This window comes from Pipistrellus kuhlii, unplaced genomic scaffold, assembly GCF_014108245.1.
Source record: "Pipistrellus kuhlii isolate mPipKuh1 unplaced genomic scaffold, mPipKuh1.p scaffold_m20_p_10, whole genome shotgun sequence".
Taxonomy (NCBI): domain Eukaryota; kingdom Metazoa; phylum Chordata; class Mammalia; order Chiroptera; family Vespertilionidae; genus Pipistrellus; species Pipistrellus kuhlii.
Genome location: NW_023425405.1, coordinates 19,668,799 through 19,680,823, shown reverse-complemented (window position 1 = coordinate 19,680,823; position 12,025 = coordinate 19,668,799). Strand labels below are relative to the sequence as shown.

General features: G+C 49.7%; 1 protein-coding gene across 1 annotated transcript in view; it reads right to left on the bottom strand.

The window, feature by feature from the left end:
- Positions 1-12,025, bottom strand: part of TBXAS1 (thromboxane A synthase 1) — a 137,591-nt gene that overhangs the window by 2,187 nt on the left and 123,379 nt on the right. Inside the window, exons 11-13 of the mRNA XM_036428602.2 lie at positions 6,369-6,460; positions 1,886-2,023; positions 262-424 (exon numbers count right to left, since the gene is read on the bottom strand). Of these exons, the coding sequence (XP_036284495.1) occupies positions 262-424; positions 1,886-2,023; positions 6,369-6,460 (393 nt within the window). The remainder of the gene's footprint in view (positions 1-261; positions 425-1,885; positions 2,024-6,368; positions 6,461-12,025) is intronic.

The following is a 12,025-nucleotide window of genomic DNA, read 5'->3' as shown; positions in this document are numbered from 1 at the left end:
GCAGTCCAACTGTTTGACCTCAGGCAAGTTACGTAACCTCTCTGAACCTTGTTTAAGCGCCTCATCTGAAAATGGGAAATAATAAAACCTACTCTTTGCCAAGGAGGGAAGGGCTATAGCATCATGAGGGCTAACCCTACTGTACAAAGAATAATAATAATAATAATAATAATAATAATAATAATAGGCCAGCTGCAGTGCAGACTACATGGTGAGCACACCTAAGCCTAGCGTAGCAGGGCTCACCTGCAGGGGGCTCACCTGAGTCTCAGGGCACACTTCAAACTGGAACTTGCTCAGGAGGTGGAGCAGTGTCAGCTTGACCTCCAGCAGCCCCAGCCGCACCCCAAGGCAGCTCCGGGGACCCGCTCCGAATGGCAGGTAGGTGAAGGGCCGCCGGCACCTCTGGGCCTCTGCCGTGAACCTGGGAGGCAGCGCAGTCAGGGTTGGCCCAGGACACCCACCTCAACCTCGGGGCCTCTTCAGCCACTGGGTCTGGCTGAGGGTCCCCTACCTCAGAAGCGACGATCCTACCAAGCGGGCCTAACCTCCCCCGAAGTCAACAGAATCCTGTTTTCCCTTGGGCCTGTCCCCAAACTCTGGAGCTGGAGGTTGCTAATCCCTGAGCTTTCCTACAGTCCCCTGTCGCGCACATCCCCTCCCCCCCTCCCCCCTTTCCTCCTTTCTGCAGAGGCATTGGGAATGAAAAGAATCACCTGGACAGTCAGTGTTGCCTTCCTGCCCTCCTATCGTCCATCGTGCTGTTAACGAGCCTGTGGGCTCACTAAGATCCAGAAAGGTTAGAGCCTTAAAGAAATCACAGCCCTGGGCTCCATCTTCCTCATCAGCCAGAGACGACCCCAGTCACACTTCCTAAGAAGGGTCCCTGGGCCCTCGTCCCCCTCTCCTGCCCCAGGGCCAGGTCCTGCCAGCTGTCTTTGCCTCTCTGGTTCAAGCGGTGAACTTGAACTCCTGGTGGCTGTGGTACTTGAGCCACGGAAGGCCTTCCTCAGAGGAATTGCCTATCTGCTGCCACATGGCAGCGTGTGCCACACGTGTTCTGTGACAGTAAAGCTAGGCGACAGCCACTGTTGTGTGGTAGCTAGCTCACTTCTTATCACCTCCGCACTTTTCTGGGCCCAAGGTACCCTGGGCCCCTCCCTAATCCCCCTTTTCAACGGAATAGTAATGCAATGGTTGTTTCAAAGCCCAGTGGCCAGTGTTTATAGTTCCTGATCTTTATTTCCAGGAGCTGCTGTGCAGCAGGATATAGTATTTGTCCGGGTCCCCCTGCCCACGGCTTCCCTGTGACTGTCTGTAGAGCTGGGTTGGGTCCCCAGGAAGGTGGAAGGCCCTCTGCTGCCTGGCCAGCCCTCCCTGCCAGATCACACAGGAAGGGATAGAAATGCGTTCTTTTGAGGAGGGGCTGAGGGTACCGGGGCAGACATTTTAAATCTGGGAGCCTTGAAACGAAGTGTATCTAGCTGGTCTCATGAGTTCCTGGAGAAATTGTGTTGATCTCTTGTTTGGGATCAGGCTCCACTTTTTAAAAAGGAAAAGATGTTGTGTTACTTTCCCATGCACACCTGAAATATGACCTGGTGTTCTGTGTCCTTTTTTGAACAAACAGAAGACGCCTCCCTAAAATTGCCTTGTTCCTTGCATGCAGTGTGCTGAAATGCTAACTCTCTGGATTCTGTTTGGGGCTTTTAAAAGTAGTACAATTATTTCCTTGGAAAATTATGCCTCACAGCATATGATCGCCTTGGCTTTTGACAGGGGACAGTGGTACTAGATCTTTACCGAATCTGTGTCTCCCGGCAGCCACCTACAGTCGCCTGTCGCTCACATCCCTCAGGGGCCCATTTGAAGGGGCGGTGCTTACCTCTCAGGGTCAAAGACGTCTGGGCGTGGCCAGTGCTCAGGATCATGGTGTAAGGCGCCCACAGCCATTTCGACCACTGTGCCCGCGGGAATGCGCTGCCCCAGCAACTCGCAGTCCTGTGCCGCCTCCCGTGTGAACCTGTGGGGGAAAAGGGGGGTCTCGACAAGGGTCACCCCAGCCTTGATGCAGCGTAGAGATGAGGAGAGCTAGGGTGGGGCCATGACGGCAAAGGGGGTCTGGGTCTGAAGTGTAGGATAAGTTGGGGGACAAGGGAAGAGGAGGCCCTGTCCCCTTCAGGGGGTGACCAAGACCTACCCTCCCCACCCCATTAAGTCTCTACTGCCCAGGACCCTGCAGCCTAGGCCAAGCATGTCAAACTCAAAGGCTAACACAGGCCAAATAAACGAGGCTGTGGCCTGCGGGCCACGAGTCTGACATGCTTGCTCTAGGCTCTTTAGACTGGCCTGGCCCTTGGTGAAAACCTAGTCACTGCTGCTTCCTTCATCCAGCCCGAAGTCCACTGCATGCCTGGGTTGGGGGCACACAGGTGCCTTTGAAGGACTTATTTCTGAGGAGGGCTTACACAGCCCCTGGCCACACCCTCCCTCACCCCTCGCTTTCCCTAAAGGAAATTTGAGTTTGAAAATCTGTTCCCTATTCATTGTCTGTGTCACTATGGCTGAGTCCCACCAGAGAGGAATGCTTCTGATTGGATGGTTTATTTTATCGAACGGCCATGGCATAATCTCTTTTATGTTCTATTTTGTAAGGGCTAGACCATCTCTGTTTGCAAAGGCACTGACAGTTTCTGGGAGAATTCCTAAACTGCTTCCACCATCTCCTCTAGGGGATGGGCCTGGGCTGGAGGATGACGCGGGGACCAGGCTGACACCTTTTCCTTTCGATCCTTCTGTGTTGTTTAGATTTTTGGGGGCTATTTTTTTAGGTATAAGCATATTACTTTGGTAATATAAAAATTAAAAAAAAAATTAAAAATAACCTATGGTGACTTTTGCTTCAAGTGGTAGGACTGGGCTTCCCTCCATATCTTAGAGGAGATAAAATTATTATACTAATTATAGTTGTAAAAGATATTAAGAGCAACCACAGCTCCTTGCAGCATTCATCACTGTTATGAGCATTTAATGTGAGTCAGAAGCCTGAGAGGCAGGCATGTGGGGCCCCATTCAGATCTCAGTTACTAACGCACTTAATATGTGCTTGCGTCTGTCTGGGAGCAAAACCCCAGTTGTGAGCAGGAAGATGGGGGAGGGGTATGTAGCCTCAGCTCAGAAAGGATCAGACAAGGCTACCCCTCGTTGTCGTCTTTATCGGAAATAGCTTGCACCTGGATGCAAAACCCCCTACAAAACAGAAAACAGGGCCCTCCCGTCTGAACATGGTGGCCTCTCTGGCTCCGTTAGGCTGCATAAAAGGCCAGAAAAGCCTCTGAATTCTACTGCACAGAAATTGGACTCACATTAATAACCTTTCAATAAGAATTATGCTTTTCACAAGGTCCCTTCTGAGTTATTTTTATGGATGAGGGTGTCAGTCAAGTCGTATCAGTGCTTGGGAGAAGCTGGCAGGCTTTTTCTGAGATTAAAGGAATAATAAAATGGAATAGAAGAATAGAATTAGACTAGACTAGACTAGAATAATAAAATTCTCCTTCTCCTTACATTCATCTCAAATCCTCTGCCTGGGCCAAAGCGAATTGGCCTCTTGTTTGGGTGAGAATAGTGATGGTTTGCCTGTCTCATTTCTGTTGTTTGATAACGGAAATCAGCAGAGCTGATACTTTTTTAACATTGGTTAAAAATGCCAATGGAAGGGGAGGCCCAGGAGATCATGGCTTGCATGAAGTTGGAGCAGGACCGGAAGCTGGCCACTCGACTCAAAGCTCAGTGCCTCTTGCTGTTTACCTCCTACCTTCCATAGCAGGCTGCTTGGAAAGGAGTGTGTTTCCCATCACTATCCCACTGATTCTCACTACTCCGTGGGGCAGGCAGAGTAGGCACGTGTGCCCATTGAACACTTAGGACACAGAAGCCCAGAGCAGTATAGAACTTACCCAAGGTCACACAGCAAACTCAGGGCTGGGCCAAGACTGCCCTAACTTTATATCTAGACCAGTGATTTTCCACCGGCGTGCCATACAACTTTTTAAAACATGCCATACTTGACTAGTCAGGGGCCCTGACCTCTTTTCCCTTAGACTGTCAAATTAAAAAATGGCAACAGCCAACAACAATAGCTGTCCAGTGTGAATGAATAAAAATGATACCCATTTTTTTTTTTTTTGTCAGGCCTGAAAAAATGATACTTTTTGGTGTGCCACAGAATTTTAGTAATTAGTTTATGTGTGCCATGAAAAAGGTAGAAAATCACTGGTCTGGACCCGTGCTGTCATTATAGGTCACTGCACTCCAGGCGGCTTTGTGAGGGAATTTTAACAAAGGCATCCAGTGCTCTGGTTTCTGTCCCGCCCGGAGTGGGAGCGCCCGTGTGCCGCGGATACCGGCCGGCAGGAGAGCCGGAGACCTGGCTGCTGCATTGTGTGTTTAAGAGCCTGTCCACTTTGTCACTCTATTCAGGGTCTGGTGATGAATGTGTGATTGAGTTCAGATCCAGGAAATGATGTGCCTATGATGAATTTATACGTTTTCCTCTCCCACTCAGAGAACACGACTGTTCGGCTCAGCTGAGTTCCCCCTGTGCCGGGAGCCCTGGCCCCTGGCGGGCCTGACCTGGGACATCGGTGTCTCCGGGGCCCCCTAAAGGCTTCTTTCCTTTCGACAGTCTTTGTTGTATCCCTGAACGTCTTGTTTTGGATTTTCTTCCAATGTGTATAGCAGCCACCCAAGTTCTATTGGAAGGATGTTGGCTTATAAATGATTAAAACACAGAGATTGGATATAGTTTGCTCTGCGGCTCCCTCCAAATCAGGGCAGGCCCCTGGAGTCACTCCTCACCCTGGTCTGAGGGGAGCGGGTGGGCCTGGCGTCCCCATGGCTCCCGGGGAGGTGACCGAAGCCCCATGCCCGCGGGGACCACGTGTTATGCCTCACACCCTGGAATTCTCTGTATTTGCTCTGGGCCTGAATGTATTGGACAATATCTACAACCACACTCTCTAATGATGTTTTTGGAATATAATTTCAAGATACCTGAACATCATCCACATTTTCTCAAATCTCCTTGGGGTTTATTTATTCATAGAAATGTGGATGGACTTGATGATACACAGTTAAATGCTTTGCATGGCTTCTGATTCTGGAGCCTGAAATCAAGATGAGACCCCAGGCGCCATGAGATGCCTGGTTGAGGGGGATGCTGAAAGAAGCAGGTGGCCTGGTGCCTGCTCTCCAGGCACCCACAGGCGAGTGTGGCTGGATGTGCCTTGGAGAAATGTCACAGAGCCCTTGAAATGTGTCCAAACATAACATGAAGCTCAGTTAGAGCCGACAGTGGCTGGGGAGGGAGGCAGGGAGGAACAGTGTGGCGTGGCGCAGTCAGACCTTGGCTTGGAACTTAGAAGACAGAACAGGTGTGGACTGTTGGGGACCAGGCCTTGGCGGCCTCCTCCCCACTAGAATGTCAACTTCAACGGCACAGGTGTGTGTCTGTTTCTTACGTGGTTCATTTCCTAGTGCCGTGATCAGCAAACTCATCAGTCAACAGAGTGGCAAACCGTGGCTCACGAGCCGCACTTTGCTGGCCACCGTCTTAGTGCATGGCACAAGGCAGATGCTCAATAAATAGTTGCTGCCAAAACCGGTGGATAGAGCATCTGCCTATGGACTGAAAGGTCCCAGGTTTGATTCTGGTCAAGGCATGTACCTTGGTTTCAGGCACATCCCCAGTAGGGTGTGCAAGAGGCAACTGGTCCATGTTTCTCTCATCGATGTTTCTAACTCTCTATACCTCTCTCTTCCTCTCTGTAAAAAATCAATAATATATATATATTTTTAAAAATAAATAAACAGTTGCTGAATAAAGGAAGGAAGGAATGGGCCAGGGGAATGGCAAACACCGTCTAAGTAGGGGTGTCGAACTCAATCAAAGAAGGGGCCAAAATCTAAAATCCAGCCTAAATCGCGGGCCAAATGGTTTACTGAACAGTCATAAACTGTCATTGTGATGGAAACGCAGCGGAGTGCAGTGATGACAGCGCGGTGCGGGCCACATTGCAAGGCCTGGCGGGACGGATTTGGCCCGCGGGCCTTGTGTTTGACACATGTGGTCTAAAGGGAGGAGGCCAAAGAGACCAGCGTGGGTTGAGGAGGAAGGCCATGCTAAGACACTTGTTGCTACGGTTGCTGCATGGAGGGCATCACCTCCAGTGCCCCTGGGAAACCTCAGGCTCAGATCCCGCCTCCAGGAGCTGGGGTCCAGCGTCGGTGATAACACAGGTGGTGGCAGACCGGACAAGCGAGGACTCCAAGCAGCGATGCTGAAGGGACGTGGGGCGAGAGCCTACCTGAAAGCCGGGGGGTACATCCTCAGGGTCTCGGCGATCACCATGTCCAGGTAGGGCAGGCCTTCCTGGAGGCTGCAGTACTCGGGGGCCATCTGCCGGAGGGAGGTGACAAAGGAGGAGTTAGACCGAGTCGCACAACCTTCTGTCTTTTCCATGCACGTTAGAGTCCTGCTCCCACTTTAGTGGACACCGAAATGGAACCCCCATCAGATCCAAAGCCGACACCACCGCGATGGCGAGTGGTGAGCCCCCGCAGGTCCTATGGAGCAGAATGCTCTCTGTGCTTCTTCACAGCGCGGGACATGGAGGCCAGGCAGGCCCGGCTGGGAGCTGGGGTCTTTGAGGGTCACTTGGAGAAGTTGCGTTATTAAACGTCATCGGCACTTATGGAGACCTGGTGACGCAGCAGGCTACGCATGGCACAGACACTGCATTATTTACTCCTCCCCACAAACCGGCCAGACAGCTAGTCAATGAGGAAACTGTGATAGTAGGGACTCATAAAGTAACAGGACAAATAGCGAAATAGAAAAAGAAGAAAGAAAAGTTTGCAACATTTATGAAGGATTAATAAATAGTAGCAAAACCTAAAGAGCTAAGAAGAGAAATTAGGGCCAAAGACTAACGAAGAGGCAAAGCACGGGAGAAGAAATACAGGTTGTCATGACAGGAATACAAATGGAAATCACAAGAGTCCATTTGTCACCTATCACCTTAGGAAAAGTTGGGAAATATTGATTAGATGCTGGGGGGCGGGTAGGTATGGAGCTAATAGCACCCCGTGTTGGGAGACCTGGACACCCCCTGACGACTTCCACTGCAGTGGCTCTGCACCGCGCTGGCCCTCACCCTGCGAAACGACATTGACAGAAAGGACATTTGTGTGTTCGGCACAGAGGTCTGAAGATCTTTGAGGGGTCGCAGCCTCCTGTGGGTTTGGGTGAGACTGTTTGGAAGAAAATGTGCTAAGATGGACTAGGGCAGCGATGGGCAAACTCATTAATCAACAGAGCCAAATATCAACAGTACAACGATTGACATTTCTTCTGAGAGCCAAATTTTTTAAACTTAAACTTCTAACACCACGCCACGTCTTCAAAATAGACTCGCGCAGGCCATGCTATTTTGTGGAAGAGCCATACTCAAGGGGCCAAAGAGCCACATGTGGCTCGAGACCACTGGACTAAGGGATATTTGTATGATAAAGTCAAAGTCTTCATTTATTATTTCCCTGGAGGAGCTTTTAACTGTGCTTCTAAGCTTTTGGCTTAATTTACACACGTGAGCATTAGCTTGGCCCGGCAGGTCTGATGTGGGGGAACATGAGATGCAGGGACGGCTTTTGCTACAGATGGATGCTGGGCCCTGTCCCCTTATTTACTCACTCATCCAGCCCAGAGAGCGTTGGCACATACTATTGATTTGGTTATTGGTCGGAAGGGGAGCCTGGGCCCCATCTTTTCCTTTGAAGTCCTTCCCTTCCCAGGTTCTAACGTGTAGCCTGAGGGGTCAGACCACTGCTAGTCTTTCTGTCTGTCTGCTACCTCAGGATCCTCTTTCCGGGACGGGGTGAGGGAGGCTCAGGCCTCTATGTTTTAATGGGACTATGTTTTAGGTTCCTGTCCCACTTACTAACCAGTCCACCCACCAGGACCTAGTTTTGCTGCCTGTGGTTCTTTCAGGAAAATCTGGGACAAAGGGATTCTGAGCCAATCCTGCCAGCAGAGGGCAGCAAATGTATGGCAAATGGGGACTCCCTGGGAGGCTGAGCCCCAACTCAGAATCACAAGTTAGACCCAAAAGGACCTTAGAAATCCTGAATCCAGATTCATCGTAGAGGTGGAGAAAATGAGCCCCAGAGAGGAAAGCCATGAACCCCATGTCACACAGATGGAACTTGGAATGGAAACCCAAGCGTTTCTCATTCAGCAACCCCTCAAACACCTTCTGTGTGCCAGGTGGGGGGCTCGGTGCTGGGACCCAGCTCCATGGGGAAGCGGACTCCTAAGTAAGTCCTTCTAATGAACGTGGGCTTAGGAACGGGAACTACACCTCTTTTGGGGAGCTCATTTATTTACTTATCCATCCAACCCAGAGAGAGTTGGTGCATACTATTGGCCAGGCACTGTGCTGGGCACAGGGACGTTCCTTTGGGACCCACTGAGCCTTCCCATCATCTCAGAGCTCACTGTCTGTCCCAGGATGCAAGCCAGTGGTGAGAGGTATAGGATGGAAGCTGTGGGAGAACTGACAAGGGGCACGAGTCCCAGCATTTGGGATGGGGCAGCTGCTAGAAGGAAGTGTTGTCCACACAGAGATCCTTACGGAGAATAAGAAGCAGCAGGTGAAAGTGGGTGGACTTGGTGGGATGCTGGTTCAAACCACTAAAGAAAAAAAAGAAAAAGGCAATCACAGAACCCTGGCCCCTCCGTGGATATTTTGTGTGCTTAGGAGCTTCTGGCTCATTTTTAGTGGGATGATGGTATGGTGGGCGTGTTTTAGAAAAGAGCCCTTTTCTTCTAAGGCAGTGGTTCTCAACCTTCCTAACACCATGACCCACATGCTCTGGTGACCCCCAACCATAAAATTATTTTCGTTGCTACTTCATAACTGTAATTTTGCTAGTGTTATTGAATCGGAATGTAAATATCTGTGTTTTCCAATGGTCTTAGGCGACTCTGCTAGCGGTTCTCAACCTGTGGGTTGTGACAGGGCAAACGAGCGGTGAAAGGTCTCTGGAAACTGAATGAACCGAACAAACTGGAAACACTTCTGTTCGGACATATTCGTAGCAGGGAGCTCATTTCCTCGGGAGGCCCTCCGTTTGTACGAAGCTGTAAGGATGTGTCAGAGAGGAGAGCGATTCTAAAATCCGATAGAATTTACTTGGCTGGGGCTTACTTCATAGCATAAGTAAGTGCCCTGAGAAGGCTGAAAATCAGTATTAAATATTTACTAATATTTACCATTGGGAAATATCAACTAAATACTTAATGAATAAATATTGGGGAAAATAGAAATTTAAACAGTAAACTGAATCTTTGTGTGGTGGTTTACACTCCCAATCCAGCATTCCTTCATTTTTAGGGAGACTTTTTTCATCTGCGTTTGATTTTGAATGGGCAATAATTTGAATTTTATTTTTAAGGTTCTTGGTTTCTTAGTGTTTCAATCATATAGGTTAGGATCTGCAAACCAATATCTAAATGCAATAAATAGTTCTGATGGTTAAAGGAACTTCATGGAAAATCTTTAGATAAAGCCGTTGAAGAGGAAATCATACTACTCTCTCCTATTAATATCACTTTGCTACGTTTAGATTATTGTGTACATTTTCTCTGTACGCTGGACAAATACACACACACACACACCCTGAGTCACCCACATCTACACATACACCCTAAATATGGTGTGGAGTATACATGAGAAAAAGAAAATAAAAAATGTCATTGCTTTAAAAAGATTTTCCCAAGCCCTAGCTGGTTTGGCTCAGTAGATGGGGCATCGGCCTGTGGACTGTAGGGTTGGGTTTGATTCCTATTGGGGGCACATGCCCAGGTTGCAAGCTCAATCCCCAATAGGAGGCAGCCAAGTGGCAACTGATCAATGATTCACATCATTGATGTTTATATCTCTCTCTCCCTCTTCCTTCCTCTCTGAAATCAATAAAAATATATTTAAAGAAAAAGAGATTTCCCCCAGAGCCCTGGCCTGTGTGGTACAATGGTTAGAGTGTCAGCCATGCACCAAAGGGTCGTACCTGAGTTATAGGTTTGCTTCTCACCCCCAGTTGGGGTGCATGTGGGAGGCAACCAATAGATCAAGCATGTCAAACTCGCACCCCCGGCTGCATGCCTTTTATTTGGCCTGTGTTAGTCTTTGAGTTTGACATGCCTACAATAGATCTCTCTCTCTCTCTCCCTCTCCCTCTCTCTCTCTCTCTCTCCCTCTCCCTCTTTCTCTCTCTCTCTCCCTCTCCCTCTCTTCCTCTCTCTCTCTCTCTCACTCTCCCTCTTTCTCTCTCTCTCTCCCTCTCTCCCTCTCCCTCGCCCCCCTCTCTCTCCCTCTCCTACCCTTCCTTTCACTCTCTCTCTGAAAAGCAATAGAAAAAAGAAGAAAAGATTTTTCCTGGAGATTGGGACCTAATAGGAATGTTATCATGTCCTATTTTGCTAAAGGAAATATAAACAGGGTGGCTTCAGTTTTGTTCCTCCGAGTCGTAGCAACAGCAGCAGAAGCAGTATCGATGGTGCTTCTACCCCCGTCCCCTGCCCCCGTGTTGCTGCACTTGGCATCGTGTAAGGCCGGCTGAGTTATCCCAGCCTCCCTCCCCTCCAGGAGACAGGAACTTAAAATCCCTCAGGATGCAGCACTCCAGCGTTGGGACAGCCACGGGCGATACACCGGATGAAGAACAGAGATTTCCATTTGCTCCAATTCCCCGGGGCACATAAGACTATAATATGAAACCAGCCCAGGGCAATGTGGTGAGATTCGTTTTGCCCTTTTGCCCACAGACCCAGGAGAAAAGCCCCGCCCCTTGCCGCCGGTGTCCAAGGTGAGGGTGGAGTCCTCAGGGCGGGCCTGAGCAGGGCCTGGGCTCCTCATGGCCCAGTTCTCTCCGCAGAGCGCTGAGGTCTTTTCACTCTGAGCTTCACAGATGTGGCCAGTGAGCTGCTTCAGGCGTGGAGCGAGAAGCCATGGGGGTGGGAGGTCATGGCTGCAGGGGGGCAGGAGGAGGGCGGCCCAGCCAATGCCCGGAAAGTCCTACGTGCCGGTTTAAAGAATTTGGCACGTTTAGATGCAGACATGCATGCATACATCAGAAAAGGTAATTAGGAAAGTATATATAGCATCTATTTATATCCACTTTGAAAGGAAAGAGACAGACTCATCTCACACGAACACGTGGCTTATTCCAGGTGCTCTGTACTCTGAGGTCCAGGCCGTAAGAGATGGGGGGCGGGGAGAGCTGTAATGAAAGAACACGGTAACCAGCCTGTGCACGCACACGCGTGCGCGCGCGCACACACACACACACACAGTGTCAGCACTCACAGCCCATGGCCCTGGGTTGAGCTTTATTCGTAGCGCTCACCCTGGAGCAATGTCTGTCTTTAGAGATCTATAATACTAGCACTTGCCTCCTACTATCCTTTCCTGCCCAAAGGACTGTCCTCACAACCACACTGAGGTGAGGAGGGAGCTTCTGTTGCCTATCTTACTGACAAAGAAAACAGATCCAGAGAGGTCCATGGCTTGTCCGAGGTCACACAGCTAGTAAATGGCAGAGTCGGAACTAAATCAAATCTTCAGATGCCAGGGATTTCCCATCATGCCGTGCTGCCCAGACCTCCCTCCCTCCTTCTTTCCTTCCTTCTTTCCTTCCTTCCTTCCTCCCTCCCTCCCTCCCTCCCTCCCTCCCTCCCTTCTTTCCTTCTTCCTTTCTTCCTTTCTTCCTTCTTTCTTCTTTCCATTTATGGAAGCATAACATACATACAACAAAATATAACACAAACCAAAGTGTAGCTCAGTGAATTTTCCCAAAGCGAGCACACCTGTGTGACCAGCGTCAGATCAAGACACGGAGGATTTCCAGTCTCTGAGCGCCCTCGAGAGTAACCATTCCTCTGCCCTCTCGCACGAAAGATTACTTC